The sequence below is a fragment of the Peromyscus leucopus genome, chromosome 11, assembly GCF_004664715.2.
Source record: "Peromyscus leucopus breed LL Stock chromosome 11, UCI_PerLeu_2.1, whole genome shotgun sequence".
NCBI lineage: Eukaryota > Metazoa > Chordata > Mammalia > Rodentia > Cricetidae > Peromyscus > Peromyscus leucopus.
Genome location: NC_051072.1, coordinates 3,353,198 through 3,374,578, shown reverse-complemented (window position 1 = coordinate 3,374,578; position 21,381 = coordinate 3,353,198). Strand labels below are relative to the sequence as shown.

The 21,381-nt window shown below is 41.9% G+C and overlaps 1 protein-coding gene across 1 annotated transcript in view; it reads left to right on the top strand.

Moving 5' to 3' along the window:
* Nucleotides 1-21,381, top strand: part of Ctnnd2 (catenin delta 2) — an 874,755-nt gene that overhangs the window by 484,852 nt on the left and 368,522 nt on the right. Inside the window, 1 exon segment of the mRNA XM_028882044.2 lies at nt 16,078-16,272. Within this exon segment, the coding sequence (XP_028737877.1) occupies nt 16,078-16,272 (195 nt within the window).

Below are 21,381 nucleotides of genomic sequence, written 5' to 3'. Positions count from 1 at the left end.
TTGAATCTGTGGAGAATGAATCTCTCTCATATATGGTGGGTACACTCTGGGATTCCATGTCTCCACCACTAGGGGTGTGCAGACCATTTACCATATACTTACCTTCTCCTTCAAAAACTCAGCATCCCTACTTTACAGTAAGGCAGCCATAGTCTTACTGTATCATTAGCAGCTCATATCATATGTTCCCTTACCCCCAGGAAGGCAGACACTGGGCTCCAGCATGCTGTCCTTCCTTTGTGCAAGTTAGCCCTGTCTAAGTCTTGGTCTGCCCAGCAGTCCAGAATTCACAGAAGAATCAAATGCTCCTTAGTTGTGAGTCAAGTTTATGTTGCATCTGCATTCCAATTTCCTTTCTCTCAAATCAATGTCCAGGTCAAACAGTAGTGGACAAAGTGCTACTTTCAGCATCCTCTTCCAGGAAGATCATTGCTGCAGCCTTGAAACTGAGTTCACATTGCTTGAAGGCCCAAGAGGCTTTGCTACTGTTTTATTTTTTTATGTTTGACTCACAGATAATAGTTCCTCCCCTCCTACCCTTCCCACCAACCCTGCCAATGAAAATGCAGTGAACATATTTAACTTGTTTGGGAAAGGGACGTGGTATCTTCATATTGAACTATTGTAATACAAATAGTTATCCAAATACAATACAATAAATAGTTATCCTATTTAAATAAACGGGGAAAATCGAAACTAAATCTTAATTGAAATCACAAGGAGTGGTTCAACAGGTATCCTCTGCCTCGCATTTGCTGTCCTGTTTCTCACACACCATCCCCAAATGCAGATGTAAGGATATAACAGGGGACTGAAGTCACAAGAGAGACAGAACATAGACTCCAGTGTCACTAATAAGCAAATAAAGAGTCTTGTAAAAACTGAAAGTTAAGGGTCAGAGTCAAGCTGGGACTTCTGAGGACTCAGACATGGAGCTGAAGATGTGGGGGAGGAACTGAAAGTTAATGTTTGTCTTGTTCAGTCCTAAATTGGTATCCATCTTTTCCTCTGTGACCTCTCTCCTGCCAGAATGACGAGGGCTTACTTCAAGAAAAAAAATAGGAGTATTATCTTGAATAAACCATAACCAGTGTGAGATTTAGACTCCCGATTCAGACATTGGCATCCTGAGTGAAGTTCAAGTCACATAGACACATACAGGGTTGGGAGGAATGAAGAAGAGGAGGCTGCTTACCACCCATCATTATGAAGGAACATGGTCATCATGCACGACCCTCCCTCTTGATCATAAATTCACATTTGGAAACCACACCTATCAGGAAACACTTCTCTTCACACTGTGGAAAGAAACTGCCTCTGGGTTTTTCTTCTTCAAATATGATAAATTAACAAGGATTACAGAGGAATGGGAGAGAATTATTGCCTTGAAAAAGAAGAGACTAAAATAGAAAAATAAATTATCTCTTAAAAGAAACAGATAATTTAGGGGATGTAAGAGATTAAAAGAAATAAGCAAAAACTTTAGGTCTGGCGTTGAAGAGGATTTAGGAAGATCTTGAATTCATTAAATAAAAACTGAATAGGATATGTAGAAGGAGCAAACAACATGAAAATCCTTCCAGGCTGTAAAAACATAACTCATAAAACTAGAAACAAATGATAAAAAAAAAATGACTGGGAAATAGCTAAGGAAATAACCCAGAAGATAAAGAATAAAGGGATAGACAGAAAACATAAGAATAATGCAAGAAGAGACAAGACAACTTCAGGAGATAGAATACATGACTGGGGTCTCAGAAAAGGAGGAGAGGAGGTAAATTATCAAAGTCAGAAGGAAGAATTCCTCAGGGCTCATGCCTTAGTCAGAAACACCTTGTACTAGGAATTGAAAGTGTTCCTTGTTCCACATCATGAAAATTCAAAGCACCAAGATAAAAAGACCCAGCACCTCTGGAGAGAAATAAAAGCCTTTACCTGACTAAGCAGTCACAGTTTTGGACAGCAGAGAATAAGAGGTGCTACCTGAGTTGCTAAGGGAGTAATTCTCAACCCCAAATCTACACACAACCTGTTTCCCAATGTGAAGGAAAAATCAAACATGCTCTTGCATGCAGCGTCTCAGAAAATCCGTCTTCTAGGCACACTGTCCTAGAGAAGCTACCATATTTAAAAAACATATCCTAGAGAAATAGAAGCATGAAATGGCAGGAAACAGTATCCAGAAGTAAAACATACTGATGGGCAGAGCAGTGAAGAGAAGTCCAGAGAAAGGCCCCAGGCAGCAGGTTAGGAAGCCAGAGAAGGAAGACTCGACCCAAGTCCCAGAGGATCTGTGCAATGTCGGTATCTAAGGGCAGAAAACATGAAACAACAACCAGCTTTGTTGTAGATGGAGAAGAAAGAGTTGTTACACTCCATGCAGTTCTGTACATCCAGAAGGCAGCAGTTGAGAGATTTAACATGTAGACAAATGTATGGGCTTACAGTTCCATCCCTTCTTAGCTCTGTAATGTTGTGCCATTTCACTACAGCCGATGGAATTTAAAGAGCATGACTTTGATGCCTGGCATTCTTCTCTGGGCTGGGGACTCACCTGTGAGCACCAGAGGCCAAAGCCCTGATGTTCTCTCCGGGGTCAGATGTGAACAACCATGGGATTGCAGAGGTCAGAGATAGAGCAGCTGGGGACACTTCACAGAGAGATTATCATTGGAGCAAACCTTTGAAGGAAGGAGAGAGAAGCACATAGATATTGAGAAGAGCATCTGAGACAAAGAAAAGAGGTCTGAGGGAAATCGTGCACTGTCCTTTGGGATGCAAAACTGGATTCCTCAGATTGTTGGCTCTTGCTCTGCAGTGTAGAAAAAAGGAAGAATGACAATTGCAGTCTTTAAAACATCCACTGGTTTAGTATGTCCACAAGTTAAACAGGCTTTGTTTCCAAGAACATCAGTGTCTACCTCTTCTGGGCGTTCAAATATACACAGGTTGGAACCCAGAACTTCAGACTCATAGGAAAGACAGAACTAACTTGTCTAATACAGCTTGATGTGAGAAGGGATCTGATTGAAGGAAACCTAAGAGAGAGGCATATGGAGGGTGAGTCAAGGGAGGGTTGTTAAAAGAGGCAACTTTCAAGGTACATGTGTCACATATATCCCAGAGGGAAGACTTACATAGTTCCACACTCAAGTGAATGAATGAGCAGAAGATTCATGAGTCTCACGGACAATGTCTTGGCTACAGTAGTTCATTTCCTGTTGACATCACAGTATGCTTGAATTTGACTACAAAGAAGTGTAAGTGTAACCTCATGAAGGGTTCCATCATCAATTTGACCTCTGTTGAGAACCCCTTAGGTGATGTCATTATGTGGCAGGTGACCTCAGAAGGACAGCGTACAGGAGGAAGTCACATGGTGAGGCTGGAAGCAAGCGATTCGGGAGCCATGTTTTTTGTTTTGCTTTGTTTTTAACAATCGATTGACTCAGCATCAAACCCAGGTTCCACAGGAACTCCACAGGCAGTACTCTCAACGACTGACTTGCTGTACACCTAAGCTGGGCCCCGCCTTCTATAGTTTTCATCATCACCATCAGAACATACCCATTCCTAGGACCAAGCTTCCAACATGTGACCCTTGGAGACAAACTATACCCAAACCAGAGCAGAGCCACATTACGTTTTGTTTTGAAAGCAAGCGCCGATTTTTATTTCTGAAAGAATGAATTCTCTAGAAATCCAAATAAGATTCTTTGCATTACCCTAAGGGTCCCCGAGAGAATGGGAATGAATACTGACAGCATCAGAGACTGGAGGCAAAGTGAGGGTATGTGAGGAAATTAAAGAGGAATCAATTAAAAAGGGATTGCTTCTGGGAACAGAAAAAGGAACCAAATGCCAGGAAATTTCCTTGTCCTTTGAGAAATAGGCTGCCCATTGAATGAGCTCCGTGGTTTGCTGGTACTGTAAGTGTTTCTTCAGGGCTGCAGCGAGATGGCTGGTACGCCAAGCATCTGCTAGGAAATGCTTTTCTGTCCTATCTAGAATGGCAAAAAGAAACCACAACACGGGAACACAAAGGCTTAGAAACAGGAATCTGTGTGTAGCCCCAGGACTGGAGCTGGATGTGGCTCTCCAGCAGCCAACTATGGGGAAAGTTTAGTTGACACTGGAGTTGTTGGTGAGTTTATCCCTAGCTTTGGAGCCTTTTACCTTTGATTCTTAAGTTAATGGGACATCAAGGAAAGAAATAGAATAAGTACACATATTCCCTGCAGATTAACTCAGGTGGAAGTATCTAAAATCTCTGTGGGCTGCTCCAAGTATATGGGTCATTATACAATCACTATGGGGAGCACTAACTTGACACCAAGAAGAAAAAGGCAAGGCAAGTAATGGAATCTCTGTACATCTATAACATGATATCATGTCTCTTCCAATAGATGTCAAGTCTACAAATGTTTTGGCTGCCTATGGTAAACAAATGAGTGAGTGAAATTGTTATAGTTGGTAAATAACCACAAGCAATGTTCATATTGACCAAAATAGGAATATAAAGGTATACCAGATTGTGTTACTTAGAATTCATGTTACTATCACTAAAATATCTACAATGAAAGAAAGGAAAAAGAAAATCTCAAGAGAGAAAGATTAATTGAGCTCCCAGTGTCAGATATTTCTGTCCATCCATCCTATCAGGAAGAGCTTGGCAGAATGAATCACCTCACACCAGACAGAAAACAGGATGATGAAGTGATAGGAAGGAGCCAGGGCAAGATGTCACCCCCTAAGGAAGCACCCTAGTGACGTACTTCCTCAACTCTGTCTCACCTTTCACAATTCCTCCTCGCAAGCTTCTATTGAAGTCTTGACTCCACCAGTGAATTAAACCATCCATCAGGTCAGAGTCCCCATGATCCCCATAGGAATAGCCAGAGGTGTGTTTCACTGATCTCCTGGGTGTTTCTGAATCCTGTCAAGATGGTAACCAAAATTAACTATAATACAGATTCTGCTTAACATGAGCAAAATGATAGAAATCAACAAAGATGAGCCAAAAGGTGACCCTGTGGGATATTTTCCTGTAGGGAGATAATATCTGTTCCTTTACCTCTGAGCTTCACAATTCTCTAGAAAGTGCCTCTGTCTTTCTTAGGTTTCTGTGTGGGATGTATGGACACCTATAAAGCAGGTCATGGAATACTGTAGGTTCATCAACCAAGTGAGCATCCACAAGTATAACCCTGGGAAATAAGATTCAAAAATCAGACAGTACCTGTTCCATATTTGTAGCTAGAGTTTTTCTGCCTTGCCCACAGTTAGGACAAATCTCTGTCACCCACCAGTCCCACAGCTGCTCAGACCCAACCAAGTAAACACAGAGACTTATATTGTGTACAAACTGTATGGCCGTGGCAGGCTTCTTGCTAACTGTTCTTATAGCTTAAATTAATCCATTTTTATAAATCTATACCTTGTCACATGGCTGGTGGCTTACCGGTGTCATCACATGCTGCTAGTCATGGCAGCGGCTGGTAATGTCTCTCTGTCTCAGCCTTCCGCTTCCCAGAATTCTTCTCCTCCTTGTCCCGCCTATACTTCCTCCTGCCTGGCCACTGGCCAATCAGTGTTTTATTTATTGACCAATCAGAGCAACAGATTTGACATACAGACCATCCCACAGCACTTCCCCTATTTTTTTTTTTCAAAAAGGAAGGTTTTAACTTTTACTCCACATTGGGCGCCAGATATTGGTGAAATTATTAAGGCCACTCCATGTAGTTAAAAGGAAGATTTATTTAGTGGGTGACTTACAAATGAAGGAATAGGTAGATTGCGGGGGTCTGGGGAAGGTGTATCGCAGTCCAGCGGTGTTCTCTGGAGCTCTGCTCAGTCAACCTCCACCGTCTAGGGTCCAGGAACAAAAAGAGTGCTCTCCCATCCAGGTCTCGGGTCTCCAGACGCCTCCCTTGGCCCTGCCTCATAGGTGTGACAGTTGCCAGAGTCTCAATGGGGGTTGGAACTTCCAGATCCAAGCTGGAATGGCTACCCACTACACACATTACTCCTTGACCTTATGCAGTATATTGTGGACCTTTCAGGGACCCAAAGCAAAGGAAGTCTAAAGAAAACCATTCAATAATTTTACCAAGGAGCAAGTTTGAGCAAGCCATTCCAGTTTCTCCTTACTGTGTAAAATCTCTTGCAAGAGACTTTCCAGCCTTGGTTTCTGCCTGCTAGTCCTCCAGTGCCTCTGAGCCCAAGGCAGTGGGTTTCTGCAGAGGTAGAGTCAGTCATGAGCTTTAAACAATTGTTTGTGACTCCAGCCTTAGCTGTTTGTGTATGAACTGGCAGCATGGTATAAGGAGGTGGAAACACTCCCCCCCCCCCCCCCCCCCCCCCCCCCCCCCCCCCCCCCGCCCCACTAAAATGAAGATGCATATACTTCAACAGTTACTGTAAAAAACTGAGGTCATTGTTCCTTCTCCTTAAAATGAAACATGCATGCAAACACGCACCATGCATGTGCTATAGGTATATTCTCATCCGTTCATGTTTGAAGCTCAGCTGGCTAGATATAGAAATTTCATAAATGCATCCATGTTGATGTATTTATCTATTTGAGTTGCTATAACAAAATACCACAAATGTCATCATTGTATACAGTGGAAATTTACATGTCACAATTCTGAAGGCTAAACGATCTAAGACCAGGGTGGTCCTAGTTCAGTGTGTAGTGAAGCCAACTTTTGAGTTCATTGAAGTGGCCCTGAGAGATCATTCTAAGGCTTATTTTACAGGGGCCAAAAATCTCAGGAATGAGGGCGTTGTCTCATCCCTGCTTAACATCTTAAGTTAGACTCAACTTCAGAATCTGTGGAAGATGCAAGCGTAATACCACAGTCTCCGATTAACTTGTTACTGCCACATACTGACAAATAGCCCCCACTCTGGTTGACAATGCACAGTAGCATTTACTCCCTTGTGGAACTTTCTATCCTGGAGAAGTGGCACTCATCCCATGGGATACTCTCCTCAAATGACTGACAGCTCATCAGTATCTTTTCTGAATAGAGACATCTGAACAATGGGATGGGAGCACTTTAGCCAGACACTGGTGCTTTTTATGTATTCTGTGAAGAAGTTAGTGTTTTAACAAGGGAAACCTGCATTCAAGTGACAATGGTATATGCTCAATCCAGAAATTAATCAACCTTTAAAACATGCGTGCTCAAAAACGCATGCTAGACCTTTTAGAAAAGAATCAAAAACAAAGACTGAAGCCTCCTGGAAACTCCATATTTCACTGTATAATTCCTGTTTTCTCAAAGACGTTTTATATACCACATTCTGTATAAGCAAAATTATCAAAATTAATAAAACATCAGTACATGGAGAGATTATAAAATGTAAACATAGAGGATAATGAATCTACAAGGTCTATATCTGGCACTTGCTCTCTGTAAATTATGTTGTAAGTTAATGTGTCTTTTTCTCATAGAAACCACAAAGCTCCCTCTCTCCTAGTGAAATCACTACAGAAACATGTGTTGCACTTATGTGTTTTGAAGCTCAGTGTCTAATTCTTAAAGGAAATTTGTACAGCCTATGTATGATATATCAAAAGGAATCTAACGAAAGGCTTTTGTTTAAGTTAGGGAATGTAAACGATCTCCAGTCACATTTTAAAAATTGCACCCCAATGTGGTTTTGTACACCTTTAATCCCAGTACTTGGGAGGCAGAGGCAGGTGGATCTCTGTGAGTTCAAGGCCAGCCTGGTCTCTTTAGTGAGTTTTAGGCCAGCCAGGGTTTACACAATGAAACCTTGTCTCAAAAATCTCAAAAAGCAAACAAGTAAAATTGTAATTTATGACAGAAAACATCTACCTGCTGATTCCCCCTTTTGTTAAGCCAACCTCTTCTTCTTTCCACTCTGAGAGTTTCCTTTGTGTGCTGGAGCAGAAGCCACAGAACCCAAAAGGGAGACAGCCCTCTTCCCCTGGCACTTTGAATAACTAATGAAACTTGCCTTGAAGTCTCAGCCTGTCTGTGCTGCTTAGATATGAAGACATACTAGGCCCACCTTGTTCTGGATATCCTTCATGGAAATTCCCAGGGTTATCTATAATAATTAGACCTGGACCCAACAGTTCAGATGTACTATTCAGGAATGCACCAATGAGGTATTCCAAAGCAGCAATTGAAAAATAAAATGACACTCATTAAGTTTTATTCCCCTTGTTGATAAAGACGAGTTTTTGCATGAATATAAGACTGACCACTAAGAACTCTGAGAAGTGACTAATTACCAGGGTGTCAAATCATAGATTGCTTTTATCAGTAGTCAATTAAGACAATAAAAAGGAATCAGTGAGCTAGACTTGTGGTCCATTCCAGCCAGGAAAGAAATATATTCTGAAGCAAATTATAATAACTATGAAACTCCTTCCAGGTAAAAATTAAATTTCATAGACTAAGCTTCTTTGCTTGCAGATGTCCAAACATTTTAATTACAAGTTTTAATATAATTATGTTGCTATCTATAGAAGGATAATAATTCAACTCTCCCTGCCCTTGCCAGAAAAGGTTTGGGGTGCCTGGGTGGAGTCTTTTGAAGACCCTTTTGCTAGGCTGAGTCTGGAAGTTGCTTTGGAGAGATTCTGGAGAGTCCACAGGACATTCATGAGTCATGACTCGGTCTCCCCTGACTCTGTAGCCCGACTCAGAGACGCCTCAGAAGTTGATTTTCCCTGATATCACACTTGATGCTGTTCAAAGTCTTTTATCAAAGAACTGAAGAAGGGCAGGAGGCAGGAGGAGGCAAGAGTGTCCTGATGTTCATACTTAGTCCCTGCTGGTCGCGTCCCAGGGTTCCCAGCAGGAAGCTGTTTGCAGCACAGGGTAAGAGGTGCTAGGGGCCGAAGTCCATAGCCTTCTGTTGTTGTTGTTGTTCTCAAGGGCGTTGCTAGCTTTCCCCCAAAGCATCAGAAACGAAATCTCTCTCCAAGAACCACTGTCCATATCCATTCTGGAGTGGGTACTCCTGGGGATGTTCAGTAGTCCCCCAATTTAAGGGACTACTGAAGACTTAGCATTGAAAGTGCACCGAAGACCCTGCATCTTGCCTCAAATCTACAGTGACCATTAAAACCAGGTCACTTTTTAGAGGTACCTAGAAAGACCCAACTGTCCTGTTCACTGGGCTTTCTTCTGAGGCCCTCGTCTGGAAGGGGCCTCCTGTATAAATCTTCTCTTGTAAGTCTCAGAGGTCAGTGCTACACAGATATTCCCAGGGTGGGGAAATGCTATTTGTGCTTACAAAGAAAATGGAAGATAAAGGGACCTTTGTTCTACAGGGGGTGTGTGCTGTGGCAGTGCCTGGGGGACCTGCACATGCCCCTCTTCAGAACCACATCAAAATCCAGACAGCCTCAACAAAAACATCCCAGCCCATCCAGATTAAAAAAACATCTGCTTGGAAACAACAATGCCCCTGTTTTTCCCCTCCTAGAAATGACTCTTCCTTCAGATAACCATAAGCTTAACCCTCCAGGCTGTCTGGAGGAAGGGCCATTCTAGGAGAGACACAAAGAAATCACATGTGGCCCCCTGGTGTAGACCTGGCCTTATGGAGCCACACAGCAGCTACAGGATGAGTCATCATGCCGAGCAAAGCATGAGCATGCTGAGCCAGGCTGCTGGGCGCCTGCCAAAGTCCACCTGCGTGGCCAGCATCCAGCTACACTCTGTCCTGTGTTTCTGTTGAGGCCACTTGTGTTTGCTCAAAAAGGCAGGAGAGATTATGGCATTGATATGTCTGCCTCTAGCATTCAAGATGGGTACCTAATTTGAAGTCCTCTAGTGATCAGATGGTGTTCACAGCTAGACCAATAGCCTCTGTCTTCTCAACCAGAGGAGAAGCAGGAGCTTCCTCTGAGGCCTGGTTAAATTGTGCAACCTCAGGCCCTCAGAAGTGCTGAGGAAGAACCAGAATTTCAATCAGGACATTCTTATGCATGGTATTCTGCAAAACAAAAACCAGCCTAGTACCCGCCCTGGGAGGAGAAAACTGGCTTCAGGGACTGGTATCCCAGCACTACTGTATACCTGGTGTGTCTCCCTCGTTAGTGGCATCTTAGACAGTCCACACATTTCACAGTGGAAAGTAAAAATGCAATCATCAAACAGCCCGTCTTAAGAACATAGTGTCACCAGAGGTCACATTGCTGATGTACCCTATCACTCCTGCTTTGCAAAAGCCTGCCTTCCACTAACGGAATACACAAAAGAAACCCGTTTCCCTAAAGGTTAAGGAAGGAGTGCTTGGGCTTAGACAGGAAGTACAAGATCAAGAAACCTTGGTTTTACAGGAGACTAGATCACACAGACACCACCACTGTAGTGTGAGGACCAGCGATTTTGGTCACTGATTTTTTTTTTTTTTTTTTTTTTTTTTAAATTTTACCGGAAAGTGCTTGAGTCACAACTGGTGACTATTCACTTGGGAAAGGGAGTGATGGAGAATAGCAATCATAGAGCCTCATACTGGATAGCTCATCAGGAAAGTTGTGGGAAAGAACCCTGGGTTTTGTACACTGCCACTTTCTTCACTTCTACAGTCTCCTCCGTGTGTACACAAGGCCTCCATTAGAGCAGCAAAGCTGTATGATGTTCAGAATATGAAAGTGTACTCTTTATGAGATAGAGGAAATAGGAAGGATACTTTTTCTTTCCAAAAAAACAAATCACCACAGAACAGTTTTATATCATTACATTGAAATTATTAGGTTACAATGCAGTTTTATCATTGAATGCATATGAATTAATAATTTCCCTCACAAACATTGATCTGAAATATGGCTCTGAGTCTACATGCAAAATGCATCCATATAGCTTTGCATTTATAACACATGAGACACATTATCAGTGAATTCAATGAATTGGTGTTCATTTGCAAATAAAATTTTGTTCATGAATTTAACTCAGAAGACATGAAGATTATTCTGGAATTTTTTTAAATACTAAGATTAACTTTTGAATTAGCATAAGAGTAGGAAGTAAATTTGGGAATTTCAATTTGAATCAAAAGCCAAATCCAAGAAGAGAACTGAGCTAAGAAGGAAGAGCATTGATGGGCTCCCTTTTTAATTGTCTTTCTTGTTGCTTTGTCTTGTTGAGATGACTCTTATTCAGGAGCCCAGACTGACCAGAAACTCACAGCAATCCTCCTGCCTCAACCTCTTTAGTGGTGGGATTTCCGTTATGAGCCCATACATTCTTCTGGTGGGACCACTTCATGTGTATTCTCAGGCCACCAGCAGAGAGAGCATATCCTTACATTTTCTTTTGAGATCAATTTCATTTCAGTGATTTTTTTTCTGTTCCACCACATGATCTTTGCATCTCTGTCTACTTAAGAGATGTACACTTAAGAGATTATGAGAGTAACCAAAACTATTAGATTTTATATCTTTAACTGTTCCTATCCATATATCTCATTTTTTCTCCGAGTTTTATCAAGCATTTTTTTTCCTCAAGGAAAGGAAAACAGGGTCATTTACATTTCATAAAAGTATCAGAAAAATTTGCATCGCTTAGAATGTTTCAAAATTAAATCTCTGAGCTTGTAAAATTTAGATAGTGTATACTAGAAAAAGTATTTAACTGTTTTGTTTTTTAAACCGACCTATTCTTATGCCCAGGATGGCTCCTTTTCTAGAGTCTGAAGTCCAGGGGACAAAATATACCTGCTGTGATTCTCTCAAGTGCAGAGCACTTCTGCGCACCGTCTCTTGTTTCAAAACTCTAAAGTCCCAGGTGGGACAGCGCAAGCTTCTCTGTTCTATACGCTTGAAATTAGGGATGAGGATGCTTTTGGTGACTTGTCTTCTCTCACTAGAGTGGTCAGAGACAGATCTAGGGGTAGAGTTCATGTCTGACCTCGGCTCTGCTCTCTAAAACTGACACAGTGGAAACGGTAAAATGTGTTTGAAAGTACTGTTTCTGTTTACATCCAAGTTTTAAACGTTATGGGCCGACGCCCCAAGCCACCTTTCCTGTCATCATAAGCCACTTCCCGTAATGGTTGCACAGGTGAGATGGGAACAACACAGAGCATGGGATGTGTGAAGTCCTGGGCCCTCCAGTTCTCCAGCTTACCCGACATCCCCGAGCATCCCTAGCATAAGACTGAACTTTTTCCTACCCACCTCCAATACCAGTCAGGTGTTCTAAGCCAACTGTCAGGAGCCATGAAAAGACAGGCTGGGGCTCAGAGGTAGTTCTGGCAGGAGCTTCCATGCCCCAGCATTGTGTCAGCCTGAATGCTCTCTCCTGGGGCTTCCTAGACCCCTGGGAGCCATGGCGTGCACAGAGCACACATGGAAGACACACTGTAGCCATTCGGTATCACTAACTCATAATCCTATATGTCATGCTCACATTCCACATGTGAGTCTTCAAACATTAAAATGGCCAGTGACTGAATTCTGTGGCCTCTGAGTTGGAGAAGTAGGAAGAGCAGGGACATATGATAGAATTGAAACCTGAAATGTTAGAATGATTGCATAAATATGTTTTAAAAATGCTGTCTGTTGACATTATTCTTCCAAAATGCACTTCTGCATTGTCAGGGAAAAGTGTCTAGGCAGTTGGTCTGGTGTTTTCCTTGTTCTATCAGGTTTTGATTGTATTTTGCTCCTTTTCAGCTCTGAGCTCCCAAGGTTAAGGTCAAGTTCCCAGAACTGTTTGCTACCAACATAATTGGTAAGGGCACTTGACGCTGGCATTGGTGACATTTAAGACCGAGTCAAAAAATTTCCCAGCATGTTTCTTCTTATAATAGCATAGTTCCAGTTCCTGGGAAAGCTATAAGTGTTCATGACTGGAGTTTAGCATCCTTTGTGGTGCTTAGAACTTACTGTCAAGTAGGCCAAGATGACAAAAGGAGATTTCTATCAGAGAAAAGCACATTTCATTTGAGTCAGAAGATATATAAAGCATCTAGTGAGAATTTGGTGCATATTCCCAGAATTGGTTTTCATGTAAATCTTTTTCTTCATATTGGCCATGACAAGATAGATATTTATATGTATCTAATGATCCCATTTTTTCCCCCCTGAGCAAAGCCAGTAAAAAATTCTTTTAATTTTTGACTCCTTGGCCTCTCTTCTGGTCCACAGTCCTTTTTGTTTGTCTAGATAATAACTATGTCCACCCACAAGGTCTTCAAACCCGACCACAGTGGACAAAAAAAGAGTGTAAACAAAGCTCTTTTGAGAAAGATTTTCTCATGCTCGATCTACAACTTAAACTGGGAATTTATTTTCCACAACTGTTCTCATGGGAAAACACTGTGAGCTGCTAATATTACTTATGGTATTCTAATATTTGGTAATGGCATTATTGTGTTTTTGCTGACTGCATTTTTTAGTGTTTGAGAATTTCCTATGTGTATACAATATATTTGATCCATTTCATCCCCTCCAGTTCTACTTCTATCTTTCTACCACTGTTTCCTCCTGATTTCATATATTCTTTTTCTCTTTCTTTTAACCCCCTTGGTTCACTTAATGCTTTCAGTACGTGCAGGGGTCTAAGGCCATCTACTGGAACACTTCTTGGGGGGCCACATCCCTAAAGAAAACAGAATCTCCCTCTCCTAACAACCATCAATTGCCAACACCCCCTCAGTTAGAGACGAGACTTTTGGAACACCTCCCTACTCCATGCTTGGGTTTTGTGTGGCTCGATCTTGGGTAGGCGTTGTACACACTGCCACAGCTATTGTGTGTTCATAGGTGCAGCTGACCTGTTGATTCTGGAAACTGCTGCTTCACCGTAGCCCTCTACTACTTCTTGCTCTCACAGACTTTCTGCCCCTTCTTGAGTAATGATCCCTGAGCCTTGGGAGAAGTGGGTATGGCAGAGACATCTCATTTAGAGCTGAGCACACTGTGCTTTCTTCCTGTCTTCACATTGACCAGTTGTGGGGCTCTGAGTTAACTAAGGACAATATTTGTAACAATGCCATCACATGGAAAGTATGATTTCCACAAAGATACACTTCATATTAAGATACTGACTCTTTGCCTAGCACTAGATTATTAATTTCTGAATGGTACTAATAAATAAGTTTCAAGAAACATTTGCACACATGTCCCAAAGTCACCACCAAAGTTCAGCAGCAATCCTGTTTGTCACTCACTAGGTAGGATTTTTTTTTTCTTTTTAGACTCAGAGCAGAGAAATGATGATAAAGTCACCACTCTGAGTCCTAGAGTCATGCTTAATTTCAGTCAAACATGTAATGTAGAATGAAAATAATGTTTCCTTGTTTTTTAGACTTTGGAGATTTTAGCAACATAATCTGAGCCTGCAGCAGGAAGCATTGACAGCAGGAACTCAGAGCACACCGTACTGAAATATATTCCTGGCAAATCTAAGCGTGAGGTTTAGTGGGGTGCTGGCATTTGGAAAATCAGATGCAGTGAACCTAATTATGCAAAACAGTTACTTCCAATCTTATCATTCACCACAACTCTGTCTAAATCTGAAATTATTTAATTATCAACAAAGAGAAAGACCTCACCTGCCCTGATCCTTCCCTTCCTACGAAACCTGGTGCTTTTATTTACTTATTTTTGCAATAAAAATATAATGGCATCATATCCCCCTTTCCCTTCTCCCCTCCAGTCCTTCCAATGCAGCTTTTACCCCCTCTTAAAGAGTTCCGCACTCAGGCTATTGAAAGGTAATTTGCAATTAATTCCCAAGATGGCTGGTGAGTGTCAGTTTGGAGGCTGGGAGTGAACAGCCGTTCCTCTATCAGACTGCGGTCCCCTTTGGTTCTAATGTGCATTCTCTGCTCACCAGAGATACATAGCGCTCCTCCTTGTTGCCCTGACATGTTTCCTCCTGGCATTAGCTCTAAACCAGTTTCTCATTTCCTGTTATTCAGTGCAACCAATGTAAACATATCTCCTCATGAGCCAGGCAGTGGTGGTGCACACCTTTCTTTAATCTCAGCAGAGGCAGGTGCATCTCTGTGAATTTGAGGCCAGCCTGGTCTACAGAGCCAGTTCCAGGACGACTAGCACTGTCTCAAAAAAGAAACCCTCAGCCGGGCGGTGGTGGCGCACGCCTTTAATCCCAGCACTCGGGAGGCAGAGGCAGGCGGATCTCTATGAGTTCGAGGCCAGCCTGGACTACCAAGTGAGTCCCAGGAAAGGCGCAAAGCTACACAGAGAAACCCTGTCTCGAAACCACCACCCCCCCCCCCAAAAAAAAAGAAACCCTGTCTGGAAAAAGTAAATAATGAAAAAAGGAACTTCTTTATGGTTCCCTGTTTTGTAGCATTGCTCCACAGTGACACCTTTCCCAGGCTAGGTCAGGAATGTGTGTATAAGAATTCACAAATACTAGAAAGCCAAAACACTTATAGCCATCAAGTGTAAATAAGCCAATTCGTGGTAAGCATTTAGACATTGTCCAGGGGGAGGCAGACGAAATGCACATCCTTCTCCTTGGTTAGACAGAGGAATAGGAGATGGGATGCAGAAACCTTGTCCTTAAATATCTGCTTCTCTCAGGGAGAAGGGTCACTGTCCTTCCACGTTGGCTCATCCATTGTCCAGGGCAAAAACCTGCTGATGGCAACAATTTCTAGTTCAGTTTTCAGCAATACATATCCAGATGTCTTCGCTCCTGGAACGGATTCATTTTCTCACCATTTAGAATAATTTCTGTAGTGCTAAATCAAAATGATGCATGGAGTTTTCAGATGGTCTGTCTGTCTGATTCCTTGGATGAGGAGGCAGGCTACATTCATCAGGCTATGAGGAAAAAAAATTGTTTCAGTGGTCCTGTTTGGTGTGGATTTAGTTGAGAAACCTCAACATCCATCCAGTAACATCAGCTTTGGGAGCAGAGCGAGGCAGCTGGATGGGGTGATAAGCTGATTAGCCTGGCTGGTGCACTGATGCCATTTGGTGTTATTCATTTGGTTTTTTTGTAGATTTCAATCATTACGCGCTTCCATTCAAATATTCTTGGATAAAACACTGTTTGGATATTGGCTGAGTCTTAATGTGCCCATGTTCATTTATTTCAGCTGGGTCCCGAGCCTCGTACAGCAGCCAGCATGGGCACCTGGGCCCTGAGCTGCGGGCCCTGCAATCCCCAGAGCACCACATAGACCCCATCTATGAAGACCGTGTCTATCAGAAGCCCCCTATGAGGAGTCTCAGCCAGAGCCAGGGGGACCCTCTGCCGCCAGCACACACTGGCACCTTCCGCACGAGCACAGGTGTGTATTGGGGACACATTCAGGTCTGCCCACTGGGCATGGGGGATATGGACCTCCTTGGAAGCTAAATAATTGTTTCCAAATGAAAATAGTGTGTGTATGTGTGTGTGTGTGTGTGTGTGTGTGTGTGTGTGTGTACATACTCCCAGTCAAGCCTTATAACCTGCTTTTATCATCAGTATCTTTGATGATGATTGAAAGAGAGTAACTCTAGTTTAGCTACCTAGTTATGAATGATGGAAATAGGAAGGGAATTGTAAAGTTACTTTATCAAGGAGAAAAACTAAACAAAACATGATTGATGTTTTCTGTGCCTTAGGTAGTTTATCTAATGAATATAAGTACTCCACAAAAGCAATCAGTACCCTTGTCATCAAATATAGATGCATTATTTTGGTAAGTCAGTTTTAATGATGTAGTCTACCTTTTAGCAAGCTTGGAGATCAAAATATTTGTTAAAAAATGTGACATATTTTGAAAGATACACTTAAAATGTGTTTCATACACACTAATAGACTAAACCATTCAGAATTGTTATTTAAATGTTGCAATTTGGTAATTACTGATAACTCAATTAACTGTGTAGCTCTCCAGTATTAAATATATATTTTTAATTGTATATAGCCACGGGAACCATGGAGAACAACATGTGTTTCCTGTAGCTATTCCTAAAATAGCCTAAGGTTATGATTGTGTTCCTAATGACACTGACTCTAATGATAAATACAGAAAATTTAGACAGCTGTTGAGCTGAGCATTCATTGTACAACCTCACCCTCCCAGGTAAGCAGCAAAGATGCCTGGTTGGTTATCTGCCGGGAAAGCTTACCCCTTCCCTGCTGAACATGCTGAGAGCCATGGCTGAGGCGTGGGACAGCTGGGTTCTGGTCCAGAGCTAAGCTGGGATCTCTGGAACCTCAGAGAATTGTGGCTTCTAGTGACCACTAAGTACAGTGCAGTGACTTTGTTAGACTACGTGTGATACTGAATTACATGTTTTGAAGTTAAGGGAAGCTGCTGTCGTAGCTGATTATGGATATTTACATCTCAGTGTTCCACTGCATTGAAAGAGGAAAGGCTCAATGTACTCCTTGTGACATCGTGAATGCCACTCAATATTAATAATATATATTTAGACTTAGATAAGAAAGGACACTGATTTATCCTTGTCAGACCGTTCACACTCAGCCTGCTGTAGCTGCTGCTGTCTGGAGTTGGGCCACTTGAATATTTATTTATTTTTTTTTGCCAATTATCAATTAGGATAATTTTATTTCCTTGTGAAAAAGGGGGTGACAACCTCAGTGACATTAGATGCCTAATTTGAATTAAAACAGACCACAAAAGAGGTTTATTGAAGCTCTGTTGTATATATGCCTTTAGGATTGTATTTTGTTAGTAAACTTCTGAAGGATTAGTCAAAAATTAGCTACAATAAAATACTGCCATGCACTTAGTTCACATTCCAAGCCATAGAAAATGTTCACACTTAAATAAAAGAAAGCTATTTCTATCAGCTACTTTTTTATTACTGTGATGAAATACCCAGCTCCCTCCCCCCAAAAAAACCAATTTAGAAAAGGATTCAGCTTATATTTGTAGAAGGGACACAGCCCACCATTGTTGCTGGAGGGCTTCTCTCCAGGTTCCCCAAGCCCCGCAGTCCCACAATCCACTTATAAAATAATCACTCAGACGCTTATATCACTTATAAACTGTATGGCCGTGGCAGGCTTCTTGCTAACTGCTCTTTTATCTTAAATTAACCCATTTCTATAAATCTATACCTTGCCACGTGGCTGGTGGCTTACCAGAGTCTCTACATGCTGCTTCTCCTGGCGGTGGCTGCAGTCTCCCTCCCCCAGCCTTCCGCTTCCCAGAATTCTCCTCTCTCCTTGTCCCACCTACCTCCTGCCTGGTCATTGGCCATCAGTGTTTTATTTACATAGAGTGATATCCACAGCACTTTCCCTTTCTTCTTTTTTTAAAAAGGAAGGTTTTAACTTTAACATGGTAAAATTACATATAACAAAACAATTACCGAGCAAGAATTATAGTTACAATATTAAAGAAGATGTCCTATCTATCTTATATTTGTGAGTTTAAGGTTTTATAGTTAACTTATCTTTTATCATAACTGAGGAAATTACGACTATCTAGCCTTCAACCACATCAAAGACCTGAGAAGGAACATAATGGTACCTGAGAAATGGTAGACGGATGCAAGCAACTTCGGGAATCTTGCAAGAGTAGACCAAGACAGCTGGCAGCCTGGACAGTCACCTGATGTTTCTCAGCATTGTTGGTGCATTCAAATTGGCTACAGGCCTAGAGTATCTGACAGACCATTTTCAGAAGCAGGAATTCTGAGAGACCATCTTACCCTGTCTTGGCAGAGTACAGTGGTCGCTTTCCTTGTGTCCCGCTTGTCCAGAAAGGACAGCATTGCATTTGTACTGTCAGCCGTCAAGGCAAGGGCAGTTCTTTGCCCAGTAGGCCATTTTGTGCCAAAAGACAAACTTCCAAATGGAAATGTCTTAGAAGCCCAACATTCTCTCGGGATCAAATTGGTGCAGCCAGGAGCAATTGTGTCTCATGTCAACAGAATTCTAAGTTATTTAAATGCCATATTCTCTAGGTCTATGAAGTGTTTGAAGATTACCTATCTATCTGAAATATATCTATGTATACCTAGAAGACTTAACTAACATGGCTACAGATATGATTATCATAGATGACTAATTATTAACCTATTTTTTAATTATCCATTACAATTTTAAATGAGTTATATAAACATAATACCTCAAACAAGAATAGAAATATATATATATATATATATACAGTATAACAAAATTAACTTCAAGTTTGTATCAATGAACTAAAATTTATACCAATGTAAAACATTTTAAACATAAACTAAAATTTATACCAATGTAAAACATTTTAAACAAGTTGTTCTTTAAAAGTAGGTTCATTAATCTACCCTTTTATCTTATCATCTCCATATCCTCCTATATATCATATCCCCTTTTGTTTTTTAGAAAGAGATCACATTTATAATCAACCTGTTTTAAATAAAAATATTGGTTTTTGTCTGTCCCACACCAGAGGGCTCTTCTGATTTGGGACACAAGAATCACTTAACCATTTTTTTTTTTAAAGCAATATGTCTGGGTTTAGAGGGGGAGTGAGCCAATTCCACCTCTAAAGCCAGCTTGGTATATTTGGGAATTTGGGCGTAGCATCTCTTACTACTTCCTGCTGGAGGGGGGCGCTGTATCTTATGGGGACGCAAAGAAAATTTTATACCTATGGGTAGTCCGTGAGGCTGTATTGTGTGAACCAGTTGCCTTGAAACCGCTCTGGATGTTGGATCATCTGGGCCATGGTGTCATCGGAGTCCTTTCAGGGGGTCTTGGCTGGTGAAACCTGATGTATCTTAATCTGGAACAAGTCCACAGCCTCTGGCTTTCTGTGGAAACAAAAGCAGAACCTCTTTTCCAAAGTAACATATCCTTATATCCAAATTTTGAAGTCAAGGTACCTTTAAAATATACATTTTGGCATAACTCAACAGCTTTTGTAATCAAATGTTTTTCTTTAGTTATGAATATCAAAGAGAACATAATCCAGATTCTCTGTGTGGTAGCCATCTTTATGTGGCTTATGTTTTACATTACCTTGAGCCTTGAGCCTATTGCTTTATACTGTACCATTGTAAGCCCGAAACGGTGCTGTGGCTGCTGGCTCCGCCCACTTCAGCTTCCCAACATGGCAGTGGTACGTTTTCTGCCAGCTCTGGGAGTCATCAAGTCTCAGAAATAGTGGGTCTAAGCTTTTATCAAAGCAGCGTGTAGCCCAGAAACCTCTTTTTTTTTTTTTTTTTAAATACTAGTAAAGACTAAATCCACCACACAGCTCAATAGAGGAGGCAGGCCTGGTGGCAGGTAGCTGGCTGACAGCATTTCCACACACAGGAAGAAGAGAGCAAGAGCAGGAAGTAAGGTACAGCTACAAACTCTCAAAGCCCACACACTTGGCACACTGTCTCCAGCAAGGCTGCACATCCTAAAGGTCCCATAACCTCCCAGACACAACCAACTGGGAACCAAGCGTGCACACCCATGAGCCTCATTTGGATCATACTCTGTTCTAGTCTCTAAGGCTTAGAAAGTCTAACCCAGTGACAGGCAGACAATGGCCTACAGGCCAAGTCCAGCTTGCCACTTGTTTCAATGGCAAACAAGAGCTAAGACTCATTATTGGGCGTTTTAATTACTGGAAGAAAGAAATTAAGAGGTGAGTATTGTTTTCTGATACATGGCAGTGACATGAAATTTAAAATTTTAGTGTTCATGGGTTAAAGCTTTGGATCACACCCTCACCCTTACCTTTAAGTGTCCCTACATCTGCCTTGGGACTGCGGAGGGAGCAGTATGAGGCTGTGACAGAAACCGTACAGTTCATAGAACCTGGCCTTTTGCAGAAAGTTTACAAGCCTATTCCCCAGCACCAATGGAGAAACTTTTTTTTCCTGAGACAAGGTTTCTCTGTGTAGCTTTGCACCTTTCCTGGAACTTACTCTGTAGCCCAAGCTGGCCTCAAAATCAAAGAGATCTGCCTGCCTCTGCCTCCCAAGTGCAGGGATTAAAGGCGTGCACCACCACTGCCCGTGGAGAAACATCTTGAGCAAAGGAATGCTATGCTTTTCTTCTTTTTTTGAGGGCAACCAACAGTCTCCTCAAAATGCTTCAGAGAGTCTATTGTAATAACAACCATGACAGAGACCTGGCAGGATGTGGGAGTCAGAGGTTTGACACTGTGTGCCAGCTGGCACAGTGGAACTTGACATAGTTTTGAGCAAGTGTGATGACTCACACAGTGTTGTGATTATTGCTAAAGGCACATAGGAAGGAGATAGAGAAAGTGAAGCTGTTGTTTGTTTGTTTGGCTTTTTGGGGGGAGCCCGCCACCCAGCTCCCAAATAAATCATACCCGGAGGCTTATTCTTAATTATGAATGCCCTGCCTTAGCTTGGCTTAGTTTCTAGTCAGCTTTTCCTTCACTTTAAATTATCCTGACTACCTTTTGCCCCTGGACTTTTCCCGT